The sequence below is a fragment of the Lutzomyia longipalpis genome, chromosome 1 (assembly GCF_024334085.1).
Source record: "Lutzomyia longipalpis isolate SR_M1_2022 chromosome 1, ASM2433408v1".
NCBI lineage: Eukaryota > Metazoa > Arthropoda > Insecta > Diptera > Psychodidae > Lutzomyia > Lutzomyia longipalpis.
Genome location: NC_074707.1, coordinates 43,639,641 through 43,662,460, shown reverse-complemented (window position 1 = coordinate 43,662,460; position 22,820 = coordinate 43,639,641). Strand labels below are relative to the sequence as shown.

At 36.2% G+C, this 22,820-nt stretch overlaps 1 protein-coding gene across 1 annotated transcript; it reads left to right on the top strand.

The window, feature by feature from the left end:
- The first annotated feature begins 165 nt into the window (after nt 1-165).
- On the top strand, nt 166-21,726 carry LOC129787510 (ankycorbin). Its single transcript, XM_055823191.1, has 9 exons — nt 166-500; nt 3,183-3,475; nt 8,271-8,842; nt 9,540-9,999; nt 13,296-14,103; nt 14,968-16,078; nt 19,749-20,028; nt 20,268-20,388; nt 21,172-21,726. The coding sequence occupies exons 2-9, from the start codon at nt 3,236-3,238 to the stop codon at nt 21,453-21,455; spliced, it is 3,876 nt and encodes a 1,291-aa protein (XP_055679166.1). The 5' UTR covers nt 166-500; nt 3,183-3,235; the 3' UTR covers nt 21,456-21,726.
- Nucleotides 21,727-22,820: the final 1,094 nt, after the last annotated feature.

Genomic DNA, 22,820 nt, shown 5'->3' with positions numbered 1-22,820 from the left:
AGAAACATTATTCACTTTTTGTGTTTTTCTCCACATTGGCGGGGCTTAAGGTATATTTTACCACACGTATGCGATGGGCCGTGGGTGGCTCAATAGCATTTCGCGCTCTACCACATACATAAGGAGCCTCTTATATTTTCACCTGAAGCGTCCACTTGCGAGTTTAGTCGGTCGAGTGAATTCCAGGTGGCCACAGCTCCCTGTACTTGACAATTCCGGTCACATAGCTCGCCTTATATCCTGTAAAGTGTGTGTATGTGCTGTGATTCCAATTTTCACGGGGACAATTTGGCAATTTCTTCCGAGTGGTGGACATGAAGAAAGAAAGAGAGATATATACCTAACATATACAAAACCCTTAATCCAATGATTTAAGAAATAAAATTTCTCCATTCACCACCATCTTCCAAACCATTTACTTCAATTATCCCCGCAGTGATATAGGCCAATTCTCACGCCAGACACCGTGTATAGCGAGAGGGAGGAAATGTAGGAGAAAGGTGTGAAATACTTTCTAATTTTACTCAAAGTGCAGTATTTCTTTTGGCTCCTTCTTCGCCAAATTATCGTGCAATTTCCCACGCTTTTTCGAGTGTTGGAGGTGAGAGAGACACAATGTGGGTGATATACGAGAGCTTCAGCAGACGGGAGCTTAAAAAAAAGCACTGCACAATTTATAGCGTGCTGAAGTTGAAGAACTTTCATGTTAGTAGAAAAAAAGCGAGTTCAATACTAAAGTCATGATTAAACCCTTCAAGCTTTGTGGTACTTTTTGATTCTTGAGTGAGACATTGTAGCAATTTCTCTCTAGACTTTTATCTTCCGAGTTTATAAAGGAATTACCTAAATGAAAGCTCTTCAAGAGCAAAAACTGATTTTTATGGCAGATAGAAAAATTCTTGAGCATTTTGAATTTTGGATATCAATATTTTTTTTTTAGTAAGAAGGACATTTTTCCTTGCAAATTAAATTAATTTGTTTTGTTATTCATTAATTTGATTAATAATCATCAAATATCCTTAAATTATGATTTGCAAACAGAATGAATCTTTCTGATCTCCAGAATCTCTACAATTTTGATCGAAAAGATTTGATTTTATTGATTTCTGTAGTATCCCTAGAAAAATTCTTCGAAACATTCAAAGCTATATAAAAGCTCGGAAAGTTTGAAATTCATTTAATTACTACATCAGCGATTTATTTGAAAGTCTTCCCATCGACAAGACTGAATATATTTCTTACATCGGCGCCAAATAATTCTTCAGAATGTCAGTAGAGAAGCATCAGAAATGTCCTTCACTTTTAAGGATTCCCCCCGCATAAGTTCAATCCTCAATTAATTTTGTCAAAGTAAATTATGTGCAACTCAACAGGGACATTCCAACAAGTTTTACATGGTTCGTAAAGTGTGGCAAGTTCATTAAAATCTGTGGGAACAGCATGTGGGTCAAAAATTATGTACTATGGCGCTTACCACCCTCTATACAGTGGGAGTGGTTGACTTTCAGCCAGAACAATCGGAGGAAAAATGACACAATGAAAATTGATGAGGCTTCGGACATTAACTTAATTGAGAGGAAAAGTACATGCTAACGCGGGTTTACCACTCTTTTCAATGCAAAACCCCCCTCTTTCCGTATACTCGGGTGCAGCGCGGGAGCTTTTCGTGGCGAACCATCACCCACCCATACCCCACTTGCCCCGACGCCTGTGTTGCCGTTGTGTTGTCGTCATGACAACATACTGGAAAACATATGATGCGAAGCTATTTTTAATCGGCCGCAATTCATTGCGAGAAGCTCACCCCCTCTGTGATATGAGGCACCACTGATACGCCACATTCCGTCAGGCACTTTTCCAATTCAAGGTAAAATTCGCCATGTAAAATTTATTATCTACACTCAATTATGTCAATTATTTATTGCCTTCGGTGAAATTGTGCATAATCCGATCTATCTGCTAACACACAATTTCATTGGCAGCCATAGCCCTTAGCGTGCCAAAAATCACCTCAGTTGGTGGTTTTATGGGGGCAAATGAAATGGGGATGGTCCACGATAAATTCACACTTTTCCCGTGCACGTTGTTGTCACTGTCGAGGATGAAGGGCAAAGCAGCCATTCACCTGGATTTTTTTTCCTTATTCCAACACGCAAATCCTATTACACTGCGCGAGCTATTGAGCCCTTAAGATGTGCCCCAAAATACGCGATAGATAGTATTTTTTTTTATTTGATTTTTTTGTCATTCAAGCTTTTTGGTGACAAATACAAGGTTAAAATAGTTTTCATAATATTACATTTTCCTTCTACAATTTCTGATTGAAATAAAATATTTTCAGAATAAATCGATTGAATATTTGAGTTTCTGATCCATTTATTATTAATAAGGCTTTAATGTTTTCTATGCTGACTTATTTAGGAACAAAATCCAGTTTATGCTTAATATTATGAATGAATACATAATATAGCGTGTTCAAATATAGGTAGCATAGTAAAATAGGGTAATATACATAAATTAAATTATATTCTGAATAATATAAATATTTTACAAATTCACAGTGAATCAAAATTTTGCAAAGAAAAATGTTTTGTTGTTTGAAATAACAAAGCATATAAAATGAGGTAAATATATAACACTCACAGAGAAGAAATATTTTGTCAAATTACTCAAGAGTCAGATTAATGTTCTTCATTACATAGTTTTAGTCAGTCTCATCAAGAATATAGTGTTTGCTTTGGGACGAGATAAGAGTGGAAGAAAAGATAGTTAAGAGGAAACAGGAAAGGAAGCAATTCAACTGTACTCATTGGTCTTTCAAACATTTGTAGTAAATTTAGTTAGGTTCATTAGGTTTTAAAAAGCCAGTATACATAGCAAGATGTTCCATCTTGGTAATATGTGTATAGCTTTTTAATCATTCTCAGCCGCAAGTGTTTTCACTTCCGTACATAGTGTAATGAAGCAAAGAAGTTCACCCTCGCAGCCGACGCCTGGGTGTTATTGAATTTTCATGTTGAAGCAGGGAAAGTTAAAAACTTTGGGGGCGTATATATGAGAACTTTTCCATAAAGCCATCGTGTGTCTCCTGCGGTGTCTCTTTTATCATCCTCACACCCCCCGATTCCGCGCAATTGGGGGAGCTCGAAGATGAGTTAATTCACGTCTCATCTCGCATACAGCCAAATTGAGGGTGGGGAGCAAACGAAGCAAAGCCACGAATGGGCGGACTTCAATGGAGGGGGAGAGGGTAGAGAAAAATCGCAAGAATGGCAAAGAAAAGCTACAGGGAAAGCAAAAGAAAAGTTGCAAGTGTCGTCTCAAGTGCAAAAAGTGCGGTCAAGAGTACGAGGCGTGCGAAAGTGAGGATGGCAAGAAGGTCGAGGAGAGCCGCCTGGCGCACGGGTGTACCAAACTTATGTATGCCTGTCAGCAGGGACTAACAGGATCCATTGTGAAGGAGCTGAGGAGTAAGGTGAGTGTGGCTAAAATTCCACCTATATACGGGAACACCACCAATTTCCAGCATCATTAAATTAATCTTCAAATTTAATTTTAATCATTCGCAAACTTCCTTCTTGTGCAATTCAACTTCCGCATATATGTATATGTAATGTACGTTCATATACAGACCTCGGTAGTAGATTTATTATTATTCTCCGTTTTCACAAATTTGTTCACGTTTTATCTCACCTAGACCTCCTTAATTTATTTCCATTTCCCATAAAAAACATGGGGTATGTTAGTGAGAAAATCAAAATTTGTATGTACTCCCCAAAAGCTCCTCATGAGAAATAATTCATAAATTCAGACATCGCCAGAACCCACGAAAAGTTTCAATATTTTGCAGACTTCTTATACCCAATAGACTTCGCAGTGAAGATAAATCTTAAAAATTCCAATCACTTTTGCGGATTTTCAAGGAACCTTTTTTCTGCATATCTAAGATTTTGTTTAAAACTAGTAAGATAGTGATCATTATGTATCTAGATGATTTATTGCATTAATATGCATCACTCAATATTTAAAATGCAATTATTACTTTAAATAATTTTTCACGAGCTTACTAGAAGCTTTTATGAACAAAATATTACTAAAATTATTTTGTCATTAAAAACTCATTTTGACTTAAATGTATTATTCTAAAATAATATTATTGCTGGAATCTAGAATGAACGTTATATAAATAGAAATGTCAGCCACAGTCTCAAATAAATGTACAAGAGTACCATTATAAAGTTCTAGATACATTTTTATTTCTTGGAAATAGGATAATAATTCTAATTCTAATGAGTTCATTTAAAAATTTGAGATTTAACACCCGAAGCAATTTTTAATTCTACAATATATATGATTCCTATGCTATAAAAACATACATATTTTTTGAATTATATAAAAATCCAATCAGAGACTAATTCCCAAATAGTGCAGAATTGTATATATGACGATCAATTTCTTCAAATATGAAAGCCTCTGGGGGGAAAGTACTCTATTTTTATAGCACAATCACATAAAAATATATTTATGTGGCTCTTTTATAGTCTCACAGCGCCTTTTTCGGTCGGTGAATTCATACAATTAGACTGTGTCACGCAATTACATAATAAATTTCAATATTCAGTGGATTAGAGTTTCTGCAAAAGCTCGACCATTTGTGTGGACAACATTCTGCATTATTTTATTTTATATACACTTAGCAATGACCTCATTCTCCCACTACTTTTCCGCTATATAGCTCCTATTTGGGGCACATGCAAGAAAGCCGGCCAGCAAACGCCAATTTACTGACCACTAAAAGAAAAATACCAACACAGTACAGTCAGGTATTGATTAACGTCGCATGGGATATACTCTTTCCACCCATTAATAATAATGAGTGGAAAGAGTATATCCCATGCGACGTTAATCAATACCTCACTGTACGATTGGATCTCCTAATGGGATTTGCTTTTATTTTCAATTCACATTTTTGCTTTCAATTCAATTTCATATTTATTGAAATTAAATTATTAAAGTTCGCTAATGTATTTATCCTGCTTTTCCGCACTTATTTATTCTGTCAGAGTGGATTAAAAATTTACAAAAGTTCTACATATATAGCAAACCATCAGCAGTGGTTTCAAAATGTGGAGTTTTTTAGGAGATTATATTTTTTATAGGTTGTTGTATTATTTCATTTTAAATCAAATGCTTTGGAAGTACCTATTCAACCTTTTTTTTCAAGCTGATGTCAGCTTTTTTTATGGCTCATCCAATATTTTTGCAATAGACATAAATAAACACACAGCCTGAAAATCCCCACATTTAATATATGGGACAGAGCGTGCCAGTTTTTCGAGATAGGTACCGCACTATTTTAATTACATATACCTACATTGAGAGGATACCCGGTATACACCAACTAAATTGGAACACAACATTTCCAATCTATATGCTTAAATCTTTGATTTTTTAGCCTGTTTATTTTTAAAACTTTAAAATGTGACAGAGACTGAACTGTTATGACCTCAAACTGATAAAATAATATTATTTTTTAGTTGATAGTTTATTATCGTAAAAGTCCTTCTAAGTTCATTTTATGTGTTGATAAGTTTTCTCAAAGCTACGAGTATAGGGGTAGCTTGGAGCTTGCAATTAATTTCTGCGGAAATTTTGTGACGTTCCATGCTGAAGGAATTCAATGTGAAGCCAATCAATATCGTCTCGAAGAAAACATTGCGATGCAAGGGGTGAAAGAAAAGTTAATATGCCAAAAGGAAGTCTGCTCAAGAAATGGCGTTGATTGAAAGGCTCAACGGGGCGTGCGGGATTGCGAGGGGGTAGTGTTTTGTATTGATATAGGCCACGGCATAATGTGAATATGGGGCAAGTTGATTTAATGCAAATTTGCACCGACAAATAACACCATCGATCCATTTTGAATATATTTGGTCAGTGCACGTAGCAGAAATGAAGTATGAAATTTTAATTGAATTCCTCACATTTTTAGCCTGAGGAAAGTTTGCCAATCGCTCCTGCATTGTAAGTTCAGGAAGGGCCTCGGGTGGGGGGGGGGGTTGAAATAGAAGCGACGGAGCGAAGATTTTTGGGAAATATTTTAAGCATAGCATTGGAAATTTCTTTCATGTTCACTTCAACACCATAAGACACCGAGTGAGGCACCCGAGTGAAAAACAGCGAGTTATTTTATTTGCCAATTTACACAACATTTTAGAAATTCTCTGCTGAGCTAGTGAATACATACAGACACCATCAGGAGAAAGCCAGAGGGATGATTTTCGTGTCAAATTTCCCCAACACACGTAAATTTATTTTAAACAATGAACAACACTCACCCCCTCCCGTTTTTTCCCCCATTAAGGACATAATGATGAAGTTTCAGGACCAAATGGTGAGAAAATTGCGTCCATAAAAGTTTACCATTGAGAATTTTTCCCTCTGATTTGCGCTGATCTTCAGGCAGAGTTTCCCAATAAAGTTTAATTTGTCAATAGAGCGGAAATATTTCAGATAATTCATTCCTTGGGCATGTTCCGTTAAAAGCTCGCAACTTTTGTGTCGGCCTACAAGTTTCTCACCCCTCCCAAGTTCACAAGCTGGTACTACTAAACTGAAAATTTATATTTTCTTCGGTATTAAAGCTTCCGAAGGATTATATAGTCAACATATAGAATTTCTACAATTTTGAGAAGTTAAAAATATTTTTAATATTAACATTTGAATTTTTAATATAAATATTTTCAATGCTGAACTTTTCAATGATGCCACACTGTAGTTCTGCGTCTTTATAACTTGCTGAATGCAGGAATTAATTTCCTTCTCTTTGGAAGAATTTGTCCCTATACTTTATAGAACCTTTTAAAGCTCCCGTAAATATCGTATTTTCCAACAAAATTTATTATTTCTATTATCGCAATAAACATTAAAGAAATTCCAAACTCTAATACAACTTCCTTTCATTTGGCATGGTTGGATATTATTTGGCGCAAATTTCGGCATTTCTGGATTCTTGGCACATGAAATACACAAGGTATTAAAAGTCGAACATAAGTAATAAAATATTAAGAATCCTCAAAATAGCCAAGTCATTAATTTTTTGTTAAACATTCTAAAAATACAAATAAATTCAAAACTAAAATAATTTATTTTGGTGCATTATGAAAAGATAGTAAAAGTGCATTAAAAATGGAGAAAAAGAAAATCAAATACAGGACGTGAAGAAGGATAATCGCCAGGAAAAGTTTTGCATAAAAAGAAATTGGATAGAGAAAAGCTTTGAGAAATTCAGCCAATTTTATCTAGAGTAAAAACATTTTGCAACTTAAAGTGTCTTCGAGCAAACAAATGATTTTCATTGAAGGGTTTCTAAGTAATGCATTTTTGTGATTTAATGCAGCAGTGTTTGGTATAATTAATTGATTTACTGCTCTTGCAATTTCCCACCAAATTTTAAAGTGGATTTTATAAATCAAAGACTTAATAGATAGAGATGATATATTCACTAAAATTTTAGAACATAATTAATTGAAATTCGTAAGATTTATTGATGGTATAGATTATAATTCTTAAGTAATTTTCAAATAATTCTTCCTTTTAAATTTCATTGGCAGCAATAAAATAAAATTAAAATTAAATTTGAATGAACTTTTCGTATTTCTCTAGTTAATTTTTAGTCAAATAAGATTATTAAACTTCCATTTATTAGCCCTAGAACCTTGTGTATATATGTAAATTCTTTTGCATATTATTTCCACTTTATTCAAGACTTTATGGCTGTAAGCATTAGAGCGCATAAAAAATAGCATTCCAGTGTATGAAGTTGCCGAGTCTCTTTAAGTAGAACTTGATTATATACCCTTTGATGTTGAGCTGTGGAAGTTTGTAGCCTCTTTCGGGAACATCATCTCAAATACCCTTAATAGAAATTCCGCTGCTCTCGTTGGAAGAACACCTTTATTGGTTAAAGTAAATTCCTTCTCAAATAACCATTCTCTGCACGTTAGAACAATCTCTTGAGGAAATATTCCCCATGGACATACATACCCCATCCTTCCCGCACCACTTCGCATCCAATCCATTTACACCTGATTCGTTTTGGGAACACGAAAATTGTTTATAATCTGTCGCTATGGAAAAATGTTGTTAGTTGCCATGGCTGTGCTGGGAAACCAAAGTTTTCTAGGGAGAAGAACAGCGAGATTTCCAAGCGATAAAAAGGATTCTCTCGAGTGGATACAGGATTAATTTTCGTATCTTGGTGTCTCTTTCAGCCAGAGGAAGTTCGAAAGCGCGACAGGAGTAACAAAAGTGTCCTACATTACTGCAGCGGGCAGCGTGATTTAGTGGCTGCTGCCAGTGTTGCAATGGCCGCACCTGAGCTTATCGAGTCTGCCGACGAGGATGGATTCACGCCGCTGCACCTAGCCGTGATACAGGGAAACTTGAGTTTGGTGAATCTCCTTCTGGCCAACAAGGCGGACGTCAATGCTCTCGATGGCGAGGGCCACTCCGTGGTTCACTGGGCAATCGTGTGCGGAGAAATTGAAGCTCTCCGGTCAGTCCTTGCGGCAGGGGCTGATATATGTACGCCTGATATTAATGGTGGAAGCCCCTTGCACTATGCTGCACAGATGTGTGGCACAAATTTTGACGGCAAAACTGGTCAGGCATCGTCAAAACTTGCCTTGGATATTCTCAACATTCTCCTCCATCATCCAAAGTCTTCGGTAGATCTTATTGACAAAGATGGCCGGCAGCCACTTCTCTGGGCCGCCTCAGCTGGTTCAGAGAAAGCCGTGCTGGCTCTTGTTAAGGCTGGTGCTAGGATTGAAAGCTGTGATAAGTAAGTAATATTTTGTAATTTGAATCCTTGAAGGATTTTCCTCAATCATTCACGTTAATTGCATTTTCATCTCAAAATTTAATAGGTATTGTCTGTGAAAAGACAATGGGATTTTCCATGTATGAAAACCTTTTGTCAGCTCAGAACACACTACATATAATTCTCATCCTTATTGAGGGATAAATTTCTATTCAGTATGTGATTGATATGCATATCAAACTTACAATTAAACGTCTCATTCATTTTACTATTTGCATTTTAATCCATCATAAGTCTCATATTGTTTTTCATATTGTCTCTATATTTCGAAGACGAACAATCCTTATTTAATTCCCTTTATACCACCAACAATTGAACCAATTTCAATCAATTATTTTTTTCTACTATGTAGATACATAGTAAAACCCATATAAACCCCAGTTTGAATATTCATGTGGAAAAAACCTTCTTGGGAGAAAATTTCAGTAGAGTCCACACATAAATTAAGAGAAAATACCTTTGCATACTTTTACATAAAGTGACGCCTAAGGCCATTTGATTAAGTAGACAGAAAATTTCCGTCTGAAGAACAAAATTTATTAGGAGATTATTATCAGACACATTAAGGTGTAGGTCATGTATGCGAGATAGTTTATTTTTATCCGTTTAGTGACAAAAAATGCCATTTTATTTTAACTAAATCTTCATTTTATTTTAGAGATGGCCTCACTGCCCTCCACTGTGCCGCCTCTAGGGGTCACACAGAATGCATTGATGCACTAATTAATCTCTGTGGTGCCCCAACGGACCTTATTGATTCCAATGGCTGCACTGCACTCCATTACGCCGTAACATTGGGTCATGCAGATGCGACAGCACTCCTCCTAAATCTCGACGCAGATCCCAATCGTCAGGATAGGAAGGGACGCACCCCAGCTCACTGTGGCTGTGCTAAGGGTCAATTTGAGACGGTAAAAATGCTGGGGGCGCGAAATGCAAATCTTTGGCTTCGTAATGCCCGCGGGGACCTTCCTGTGCATGAAGCTGCACTCTCGGGGCGCAGAGAATTAATCCAATGGCTCCTTGAGCAGCAGCCCAAACACATCAACACTACCAGCAATGATGGTAGAACTCTTCTACACATTGCAGCCAGCAATGACAATACTGACAACTGCAAAGTGAGTTATTACACGTTATTTTCTATCTTCTACCCCATTAGTTTCCGCTACGCTAAAGCCATTCAACTCCACCAAGTACGCAATATCCCTTCCGCTCCAGCTTCCGGGGGAATATTTCATTTCGCGAAATCGCGTGATTCCAGAGGAGGGATATAAAAAAAATTTACGATATTCTTTGATTTATTTTTATTGCTTTTTAAATTACAATTTTCACAGTTTAAAGTCTATTTCACTGTATGCAATGTAAATTAAAAGGGTCTGGAAAAATTAATGAGGTAGGGAGTATGATCGTGAATTTAATTTCATATACAAATTTCCAAATACCAAAACGAATTTTCGTGGCTCTTTGCAATATGTCATAAAAGTTGATGACCTATTCAATCAAAATGATTTAATGAACATTTTGACAACAAAAAGAAAAAAATCGACGTACTTTCAATCAACATAACGTGTTGAGATACCTCTACTCATGGGGAAGCCAATATTCCTCTGAATTTTTATAAAGATTCAATTTTTTAATCATTAAAAAAATATATCAAATGCTTCCAATTTATCCAAAAAAAAGAGCAGTAAATTACCTGGAAAAGTTAAGGTTTATGTGGAAAAGTATTTCCCTTGATTACTGGGTTAACTGTGGTTGCATTCAGTTGGGAAAGTAAGTGCTAGAGAGTAAATTGAGAGGACAAATTTGAACATGGTTTTTTCCTTCCTTGGGAAAATCGTAGATTTTACCTCTGCGCAATTTTCAAGGAGAAACTTTTTACATAAAAACTAGCAAAAAGATATAATTTTATTTAGAACTTTTTCTCCCAGGGCCTGGGTGCTGTGTGCTATCGCAATGGCATGTTAATTAAGTTGATGTGTGTGGGGGAGGGGAGGGAAAGGTGTTGTTTATTTCACAATTTCAATGTTAATTTTGCCACAAGTGAACACGTGGGGGGATTAATGTTTCCCAATGTGCACCTGGTTTGTGGGAAGAGCATGAAAATTACATCATATTTGCTGCATCTGGAGCACTTTACAAAAATTCCCATATTATGGCATAAAAAAGATGCTGAGTAATATTTTCTTTGGTGGAAATTTATTACAATAATTCACAGGGACTTTGCAACATCAATCAAATTGCGAGGAAATACACTACACACATCCTTTTACTTGTGTGCAACGCGATATATACTTTCAAGCGAGAAATGGGTGATTTTCTTTTCCCCATTCAAACTTCACACATTCATTTCTTCCTTCGGGAAATCATTCACCAATTCCAACTTCCTCGTACAAATTTCTTCCCACATTTTGTAAACGACTTGGGCCATTCACCTCACTTTTATGTACCCTCAAAATGACGACCGTGACAACTCAACTTGAAGGCTTTTCTCGTCTGAGTTCTTTTTTTATTTGATCACTCTCAACTTTCCTTTCTCTGCATTCTCTCTTTTTTTAATGAATTCCTCAATTCGGGACACCCTTGTGGCATTTTGAATGTCATTTATATAGGACAACAATGCTTCGAAGTGGATTTTTTTCTGTACTTATATAGAACACCCTCTTTTTAGAAGTTTGAAAAGAGAACGTTCAAATTTCAACCCATTTTACATCCCTAAAAGAATATTGTTTTGCTCTATACGCGGGAAATGCTGTAAAATTGTTGTGTGTTCCTTTCACATTTTATACCACCTACCTATGCTCTCTTTTATGTACATATGGCGTGCATAATTTCGACAATATACTGCTTGCATTTTTTTGGATCTTAAATTGGCGTGTATTTTGCATAAAAATTGTTGTATCTGCATATTGGAAAAAAACTGAATTTCCTGAATTCTCTTAGAACCTCCAAGAATTCAAGAATTTTCTTTTTATAAACTTGCCAAAAAAAATTTGAATAACATAGTTAATAATTTTATGATTTGAGTCATTATTCCCTCTTAACTAATAATACTAATAATATGATCAATTTACCCATCGCTCCCCTTTTACTTAATATCCCACAGCGAAGCAATCCATTTGAGTAGGAGTTCCTTCCCTTCTTTTTTTTCAAACAGCAAACAATGCGGCTTCTTGTCATGCAATATGACATGGATATGGATTTCATTATATAAATGAATTCGAATTAATAAAATGCTCAATGCACCAGAAATTATTGCCATTAAGGGTGAAATGTGGATTTTGACACTGAACTCTGTTTATTGTGTATACACAACACACAGTTCAGCGGCAAAATATGCTGGCTGTTCAAGAGCATTTAATATGCCTTTTACAATAGGCGCCGGTGAATTAATAAAATTAATTAATTGCATGTAAACATAAATTTTATGAATTAAATTATGTAAAGTTTATAATTTACGACTGATAAATGCTTTTGAAACTATATAATGTGCATAAAGGATTCTGCAATATATTTCTTAACGCGAAACCATTTCAAATTCATATCGGAATTCTCTTCCCGCAGGCTTCAATAACATATGCGAGAAAATTATAGAGCTTGCAAGAGAGGTGGATGCATAATACGGAATTACATTTACGAACAAATGGAGTTTGCGAAACATTTTCAAGGAACTCGAATTTAGTAGTTAAATGTTAAATCTCTGGTGCATAATACCCTCAGTACACACAGTGCAAAACTTCAGGTGCATCAATCTAAGTTTATGCAGTGCCCGAATCAAAACTTTCTGCATTTCTCTTCTTTTAGAGCTTTTTAGGAGACTGCTCAAACCACACTGAATGGAATGTACAAAATGATTCTTTTTTTCTTCTTAAGTTCAGCTTTTCAATGAAAAGGACAAGAGGATGACTTTAGAAAAGGACTCAGAGGAAAATGTTTTCCATTTGAATAAACTTTAAGATCTCATTCTCCCACTTATGGTTGAATCAAGAGGTTTTGTGTTATGAGTTGCTGAATGAGTTTAAAGTTAAAACGATGATCGTTTGGCTTAAGTAGGATATTCTTTTAAATGTGTGGAGCAGAAATAGGAAACTGGTTATCTAAATTGTATGCAATTCCAAAGAAATTTCTTAAATAGAATAAAATGTGAGATTGTGATTGAAAATAATTCAAATCGTTCCTAACTGAAATATTAAATCAATGTCACATTTTACAATACCTATATACCTACACCTTTGTACTATGTACATGAGGAATGTAAATTCAATGAATTTATCATGAACACCAAAGCACGAGGAAGACGTGAATTGAAAAAAGGGAAAATGTGGGTTAATGATTTCCACTTTTACGTTACAACACCCCCGCATGTACTTCCATTTTTAACTCATCAACCCTATTTGTACACTGTGTTTCGCAGATGCTGTTGGATTTTGGAGCGGATGTAAATAGCATTTATCGCACTTCACGGAATGTCGTCATGACACCGTTGGATTGTGCTCTACAGAAAGGATTCCGCTCCACGGCAAAATTCTTGCAGATGCATGGTGGATTGCCAGCTGGCAAACTGCATCTATCCGGAAGAAAAGTGAACGCCCTGAATGATCAACAGCTTGTGACACCATTGAAATTCACCGACAAGGTGTCAGCTGCAGACATTTCTGCTCCATCCAAGGAGAATGCAGATAAACACTCAAAGCACTACGTTGTGTATGTTAAGCAGTCAGAATCTGATGAATCAGCAAATTCACAGCGAGACGAGAGGAGTGTGAAAAAGCGCCGGGCAAGCCCCGAAAGTACCCACCATAAGCGACAACGCTACAAAAGGCGCACAAGTAGCTGTAGCGATACATTCCGGGTGACGGAAAAGGATGAAGACATGGGAAGGTCGAAGAGTAATCTCGAAATTAGAAGACGAAAAAAGTCCAGGGATAAATTCTACTCGACCTCCGAGGAGAGTGATTCGGATGCAAGTGTTTCGAGTGATGTGAGCTTTCATGAGTACAAGAAACGTCGCTCACGGAGGCACTGCAAGAAGTACAATGTGTCCATACGACACAAATCACCTTCGAAGCAGTATGACAAGAAGCACAAATCACTCAAAACAGCTAAAAAAGCATCCAGTGATGCTGTTGATGACGGAGATGTGCAGAAAATGGAACAAACTGTCGAGAAGAAAGTGGAGCATACGGCTGAGAAGAAAGTGGAAACAGGCGAGAAAAGAGAAAGTGAGTGCAAAGAATTGCTAAATAATAATTTCATTTGCATAATTCCTAATTAATTTGAATATTTACAAAACCCGTAAGCAACATAGAATTTAAAAAAGCTTCGTACTTCTTTAATTTTCACTAAAGCAAAGTCTTTTGACCGACATTGCATGATTAAAATAAATCCATCTTGAACTCATTTCATCCAACACTCTATTTCATTTATTTTTACACACAAAAACTGAATATTTTTCCATATTTAATTAGCAAATATTTTAGTTGTGAGTTTAAAAATAGACGTATGAGCTTTTGAGCTTTTGAAGTCGCAGCTTTTAAGTAGGTACATAAATTTAATTCACAAGAAAATGAAAAATAAACAAAAAGTATTTTAACCTTTTGAAAGCTTGCCTTCAAAAGCTCCTTTTTCCTCTTAAAAATAAAAGCTCCCTTGGTTATTTATTACCTACCTATATTATATATGTCTTTAAATATATGATTTAAATAGCAACAAAAATGTTATTAAAATTATAAAAATAAACTTTCGCATGGATACATGTTTAAGTACGCAATCCATCATGTTAATAAGAAAGGACATGTTGTCGAAATCCATCATAGCACAGACGGTAAACTCAAGCACGATTAAATCTCCTTCTTATGCTCCATTTAAGGAATTTGCAAAAAAATTGTGTAAAATGTAAAGTCAATCATTGCAATTTTTTTCATAATTTTCCATAGCATAAGAATGATGATTTGGAAGGGAGATTTATACTATTTATAGGGGAACATTTTGGTGCTTACTCTGCGGGAAATTTATGATGCTTTCATGCATTAATATTGGATAACAATGGATTGTGAGAATATGTAATTTTTTTATTGTACTCTTAGCAAAACATGATGCCGATGATGGTTCAAATGAAAAGGGAGCCAGTCGCCCGGGAACAGCAACTTCCGATACGGATAAGAAGCGTCCCCAGTCGGCTCGAGTGACGTCGGCTCAACGTCGCCAGAAGGCAAAGGAACAATCTGTGAAGCAACTGGAAGCCACTGCGGAGGTTCATGAGGAAGTCAGTGAGGAGGAAAAGAAGAGGGTTGAACTGGTGCGTGGAAAATCTCAGGATGAGAGTAGGGCGGAAGTGGTGGAATGTGTTGGCGCCACACAGCAAATAACAACGCAGGCGGAGGTTCACACAAAGGATGCTGGTCAGGCGGAGGGTGGGGCATTGGATGTCAAAGAGCGAAATGCTGATGATGAAGATGCTCAGAGTGACATCACTTTCACGCTCGATAGAGCCGACAAGGTGGAGGATGAGCGACAAATGGCGAATGACAGGGGAGAGATTTCTACGCCAAAGAGCAAAAAGGACGCACCCACCGAAGAGGTAAAAACCGAGAAGGTAAAAGAGGACGCGGCCGCTGGTAAAAGTGGCGCGGATCAGCAGGCCAAGGATACCGTTGGGGATGAGCCGAAGAGTTTTGCTGTGATTGATGTGGCACCCTCCGCGGGGGATGACAAAGGGATTCGCGGAAGTTTCACGGTACTCCAGAAAAATGAATCAAAATCCGACTTAACACGTCCTTCAAGCTTCAAAGTTCTCGACGAAGCTGCTACTGGTGGATATGCTGCCTACACCTCCGATGAGGAACACTCAAAAAACCTCGAGGTGCGCGAAGATAGCGCATCCAAGGTGGACAATGGAAGGCGAAAGAAGTTGAAGAAGAGATTAAAGAACAGTAAAGATTCCACAGTGGAGAAGTCAGATGATGAGAGCACCATGCGAAAACAACTGCAAACAAGGGATCAAGATTCGGGCTTTGAACCCAGTCCACGTGTTGGTAGGACAAAAATTCCCACGCCACGTGCTGTGGCCAGAAAAGATGCTGCTTTCACCACACTCGATGCAGGTGGGAGATGCCGACCCGAGGGGAGAAAGCTTGGGGATCAGAGTGCTGTCAACATGACGACAGTTACAGCCAGCATTCAGAGGAACATTCGCAGGTAAATCCCCATTTATGTGCGCCCCTAAATGCCGCATGTTCTGTGCGTAAATCCTTTTAGATCTATTTGGGAAAAGGGGTGGTTATCGATTGCTGAAGCGTTTTGGTATTTTATTAGGAACATTCAAACACTCAAAATTGCTGTGCTGAATTTGATGGTCTCAGCAACAGTGAAATTGTTGGATGGTTGGTTTATCATTTTTATTAGATCTATCTATCTTTCGTGACATGTATAAACGGATGGAGTTCATTAAAAAAAATCTATGAATATTTAGCTGCCAAAAATCTCAGAGACAGAATATACGATTATTTGATTTTTTTGGCCATGTATCAATTGATAAAAGCGGATGAGAGACATCAATTATAAAAAATCAGTTTTAGTGAAATTGATGGAAATTGTAAAAAGCTTCAATTTTATTATATGTAGTTCCAAAAATATCAACAAAATGTTATTTAGCAGCTCATAGAGGTATTATTTGAATTGGGAAAGTTTTAGAGAGCACAAAAGCTCTGCATGGCGAATATTTTCCGTAACAAATTTTTCCTTTCAGGACGTTGTTATTAGTATTTCAACCCTTTAGCGGTTTTGGCACGTTAAACGTACAAAATATGCAGTCATTTTCGGTCAATTATTTCACAAAGGACCACCACCATCATTTCACTATAACCTTTCATGTGCCCTGCCTTTAAATACAAATTCATTAAAAAGCTATGCAATAAAAAGCCGAAAATTTGCCAGAAATTGGTTCGTTGGCGGAAATTGAAGAGAAATTAATCTGCAGCATTGAATAGGATGCCACCAAAAATGTTCATGAGGCTCTCAATTATTGTATGATGGTGCACAATATTAAAAAAAATCAATTTTAAATTTATGCTGCTTTGGTGGAACAAAGTGCATATATAATGCAAATAAATGATGTGAAATTCAATAAGTGTTATACATTATAAAACACGCTAGAGGTATTAAATTAACTGAAATATATACAAATTCATTTCTCATCCCCATTTAGCTACCTATGTGTGTATGTATCTACTATCCAAACCTGGCACATATAATGAAATACAGAATTCAATCGTGAAAAATTATTACTCCATCGCACATTCGCATCAATCACCATATTTCAAGTGAATAAGCATTTTCAATTTCACACACTGCAATCGGAAAATTTAATAGGTTAGCTCCCTAGAGCTGAGAGTGGAGGAGAACCATGGGGGATGGATTTCATGTTGTTTTTTTCACATCCACCACACTACCAAACTAAAAACCTCCCAATGAAATTAACCGACATATGCCCAAAACATGTCAAAAAATATTATAGTGCAAATTAATTAAAGTCTTAAATATGAGAATTTTATGGCATAAATTTAATTAAACTCACTTGTTTTTTTTTCTCCCAAACAAAGTAAATAACAATAATTTTCAAAAGTAGACACGAGAAATTGGTTCAATTTTTATATTTATTCATTTTCCCCAGTTAATATTGTTACTCCATATTTTGACTAAATAAGCACAATATGGACTGAAGCATTCGAATTCATATTTAATTTACTTACAGAATTAAAAAATATATTATGACATGGGAAATTTTTTGAATTTCTGCACTCTCTGAAAGTTGCACCACTAAAAGCTTATATGCATTTGCAATTCCCCAATAAAAGTATAAAATGTAGTATTCAAAAGCTCTAAAGAAATTATGGGAATTTTCCAATATTTTTGCAAATTAAGGACAAAAATGTAATAAGATTTTTTACGCTAAATCAACTTTAAAGTTGAAAAAGGGGGCATTTGAGAAAAATCAGCGTGGAAACAGCTTCCCTCCATCCAGCTGCATTACTTTTATGGCTTTATTGAAAAGGGACGACGACAAAATGGCATTGGAAAATTTCTATGCGAGAAGAAGTCCACCAAGCGTGACCTACATACCACTGTTGACTGGAAAATATTTCATTATTTTCCATTTTTCCAGACACATATTCTCCTCGAAAGAGTCCATAATCCGCTTATACCCTCCACGATTTTCCTGCCCATACGCGTACTACACGTATGAATCACTCCACACTATATGAAGTTAAATGCACTTGGTCCTGGGTCTTCATGCATATTTTCATTGCAATTAAAGTCAATTGAAAGGCCATATTTTTTTCGCCGTTACATCGTGAAAGCATAAAATGATGAGCTATGCTATGGAGCTTAAATTGATTTTGCTGTATACGGGGGTCTTCACAGAGCTTCTTTTTTTTTCGTACAACCCTTTTGGTCTTGTGCTTCTCTGTCCCAGTGTGATAACAAATATCTCTTTTTGAATGGTGGGAAGTGAATGTGGGTGTTGAAGGAGAGGAAGCTCAAACAAGGCGGGAAAATGAAAGCTCGGTGGTAGTAAGGTCGCGTTCTCGAAGAAGGGTGAAAAATAGTTGCGATATTGATGTACATTTTCAAAAAATATGTGTTTATGGTTCGTATAGCTTTTTTGGTGGGAGCTGAGGTGCTCTCTCCGGGGGCGTCAAGGGTCCGTGTCAATCCGAGAGAAACACAATTTTTACCAGAGCTTTCGGCGAATCACCTCGCCTTCTTCTGTGGTCAATTTTTGTCTATTTTTGGATTCCGTCAATTTCTTTTTCTCTTTCAGGCAGTATAATGACCGGATGGGGATATTTTTCCGGGTTTTTCTCAAGTTTTCCCAGAGCACAGAACATAAACACTCTCATTTGGTGGCAGTTGCAACGGTTATCCGTTAACCGTTGCAACTGCCACCAAATGAGAGTGTTTATGTTCTGTGCTCTGGGAAAACTTGAGAAAAACCCGGAAAAATATCCCCATCCGGTCATTATACTGCCTGAAAGAGAAAAAGAAATTGACGGAATCCAAAAATAGACAAAAATTGACCACAGAAGAAGGCGAGGTGATTCGCCGAAAGCTCTGGTAAAAATTGTGTTTCTCTCGGATTGACACGGACCCTTGACGCCCCCGGAGAGAGCACCTCAGCTCCCACCAAAAAAGCTAAACTAACCACGTCAAGAAAACAACCATCAAGTTATGGTTCGTATATTTCATGAGATTGTTTTGATTCAGCAGTCAGTATATATTTCACAGTGATTGTTGTTCCTCTACGAGTAGAAGAAAATGGTCAAAGGAAGATAATATTATTGAGAAAAAGTATTAAAATTATTTTTCTTCAGATTACGCGTCGTTGAATTACTTTCAAAATAATATTTTCTATACGACATCCTTTTAGAAAAAAAAAGTAGTAACAGAGTTCAAAACTTTAGTGATGCTTCCGTTTGGACTTTGATGTAAACAAAACACCATGAATACAAATCATACCTAAATATATTCAATATCCTTCAAAATTTCGTAATGCTCGCTTAACTACAAAAGGACTTCCTGTTTGTCACTTCATTTTCCCCTCAAGCGCACAATACTCGCGTTACATAGAGTTATCGGTCTCACAGCGGGGAGAAGCTTTACAAAGTTGTCTGTTGCAGCGTGCAAAAGAGAAATTTCAGTGTATGTATTGTATAGGTAAAAGGAATCCCGGTATACGCATTTCTGTTTTGGAAAGCATTACACTGAACATTCTAAAATTCCCTTGTCGCACAATATAGAGTAGAGAAGAGGTATAAAATCAATATAAACTTAAATATTTACTCTATCTCTCTACCATCTTCCCCAGGTACTACATGGAGAGGAAAATATTTCAACATTTGTTGGAGCTCAAGAGTTTGCAAATAAGATCGAGTAAAGTAAATGAAGCGATTTTGGTGAAGCGAGCTGTTGATGATTATCATAAATCTGTTGATGCGCTAGGATATGAAACGGGTGCCACATTAAAGCGCTATCCACACAAGGAGTACACCTTCAAGAACTTTGAAGTATTCCTCTATGAAACACTGAAAAGCATTCAGAAAACCGGGACATACAACTTTCAAAATATCTCCGAAGTTTACAGAGAAGTACGTGAACTTTTTTTTTTCAATTGATTTTCGCATAGTTTTCTGCAAACTTATTTCACACCATGTTCAAGCCCGTCTTACGACAATACCTAAAGTGTTTTTTTTAATACATAGAAATGTTCCTAATCTGCTCTATATTCCCCTAATTCCCCTAATTGCACTTTTTGTTCATCTTCCTCATATCTATGTATACATACATTCAATTGTGCTTTCTTGTGGTTTCTCATGTGCAACAAAAGGCGGAGAGAAGACTCAGCCCCGACTACAATCAATATGAGAAAGCTCTCCAGTGTACAACGAAAACCCATCGATGTCTCCATGCGGCCCATGCTTATACGGGAATTCCTTGTGCGGCTTATAGTAAGTGAAAAATTGATGGGAGAGCACTAAGGGGCGGGTCATGAACGTAAACCAAAAGACCACAATGTTAATGTTATTCCACGTAGACCTTTAAATCGTTCAATCCACTATGGGATGCTGAAAAATCGTCCTAACACAATTTCTACTGGAAAATATTAGCCTTTACCTCTAGAACGAATAATTATGTTTATTCTAACTTACTACGTATACTTCTGATTTATTTTAAAATCGAAAAACAGTCAATATGAATTAGGGAGTAATTGAATTTATCAACTGCGACGTTTCGATTTATTTAAAATCAACTTTACAGCGAATTCTTCTGTGATGGAATCAAAGAGAAATAAAATAGAGAAAAAAGCTCAATTTGTTTCCATCACTTCCAAAAGAATGTCTAAATAAAAGCTCAAAGTAGCATAAAGCATTAAATTCAAAAGCATACGTACGCTACACAGATATTTTTACATAAAGTATGAGTTAAATAAAGCGAAAAATATCAAAAGTGATAAATGAAAGTATCATCTCTGTGACACAGTTGATATACGAAAAAAATCCTAAGCATTTTGTAGAAGACAAAGAGACAGAGGGAATTGTTGAAAATCTCGCCTTTGTTCATACATAAAGTTGAAACTAGTGATGCAAAAAGTCAAAAGGCATGGTAAAAGTTCTTGTGATTAACCCCTCGTGCAGCAATCCCATGTAGGTTTATAGAAAATTCAATTTTTCACCATCTTCTTGGCATTTTTCATTCTTTTCTTTTTCACCCCATTCCCTCTTTCCACACAGTTCCCATGATGAATCACCACACAATGCCAAAGCTCGGTTTTGGTGCATACAGACAAACTGGCGTTGGGAGCTTTTACTTACCAAAGATTCTCACGGCTGGGCTCCCAAAGTGCAGCAGTAAAGTCTCACTGGAGTTATCACATGGTGGCAATAAGCAATTAATACCACTGCCATCCGATAAATTAGACAGCAATAAGCGCTACTATGTGACTTTTACGGTGAAAGGAAGCGATGGAGTCAACCAGCAAAGTGCTGACACGGAGCACATACCCGATAAAATTTAATGAGTACGCCATTAGTATAGTCCTCCCTCTCCTTCCAAAAAATTGATATATTAGTATCTCCCCCATATCATACATATATACATATATATTTTTCTTCCTGAACAAAACAAAAAGGAGCGAGTAAGGAAAAAAAAGAAAATATTTTTCTCCCTCATCACGTGTGAATTTATCCTTAGATGACAACGAACAATGTAATTTTGCGTGTGTATGTCAAATGTTGTGCAAATGATAAAACTTCCACGACAGAAGGATATATATTTATTTTAGTGAAATAAAGAAAAAAGCATATATATTGAAATGTAGTCCATTTCCTGTTATCTATAGAAATTTTCCTCAATTCACCAAAGGCGATGCAACGAAGATGGAGAAAAGCTTTTTAATACAAAATGGAAAAGGAAGCATATTTTTGAAAACATAAAAATAAATAACTACAAGACATATTTATTCGTGGAACCAAGGAAGCTTTACTGATTTTCAGTGAGAGAATAGTATTTCACACAGATTTTATTGTTCACTTCGTCAGAAAGTTATTTATTCAAGATTTACAAAGTGCTGTTTTTCTTGCACATAAGACGAGAGATTTTGCATTCAGTAAACTGCACAAGGATCGAGCATATCGGCAAGGTAAGTAGGTATGTGAAACATTTCTCTCTCTGCAATATCCAGGTGAGTTAAGTAGTGTAAATAATCCTATATGCTAATTTTGCAATATTCATCCTCAGCCAAAATGCTCAATTTAACTTAATCCAATGGAGTGTCTCTGTGGTATGTTTATAATTCGTTGAAATTACATCAATATGTTGCAAACAACGATGTTTTCGCACAAGTTCACGGCGTGCGGCTCCTGCACTGAAAATTTGCCTAACTCCACCGGATCTCTCCGTTAGAGTTGTCTAATTTAATTTTATCATCTAGTTTTAATGACTAAATCCACAAGGCACCTCTTATTCATTCATACACCATCGTAGAGCACCAGCACCACAAATTGAGATGTAATTTTATTATAACTATATGATGTTCAAGCAAGATTTATGAACTAAGCTTTAAAAAAATAAGAGACGGAGGGAAATAGGTTAATTTAAATTATTTCTGGGAATTTATTATATTTATTTAACTTAAATTATTAATAATAAAGCAGCTTTAAAAAAAATGTTCTGTCCATTTAGAAACCTTCGTTTGATTAACTTCATCACAGTCAACCCTATATGGTTAACGAGATTTATTAACATAAATCAATGAATGCATTAAATGCCAGTTAACCTTTTTTTTTCTCCATGAGAATCCCATAAATAATAATTTTATTTTCAAAAGATGAGCATAATCGGCATAATCATATTTTATTTAAAAAAATAAAATTTTTTTTAC

Coding starts and splice junctions, on each gene's coding strand:
- LOC129787510 (XM_055823191.1), top strand. CDS start 3,236: ATGGAGGGGGAGAGGGTAGAGAAAAATCGCAAGAATGGCAAAGAAAAG. Junction 16,079..19,748: donor ATTCAGAGGAACATTCGCAG/GTAAATCCCCAT, acceptor CATCTTCCCCAG/GTACTACATGGAGAGGAAAA. Junction 20,389..21,171: donor AATTCCTTGTGCGGCTTATA/GTAAGTGAAAAA, acceptor CTTTCCACACAG/TTCCCATGATGAATCACCAC.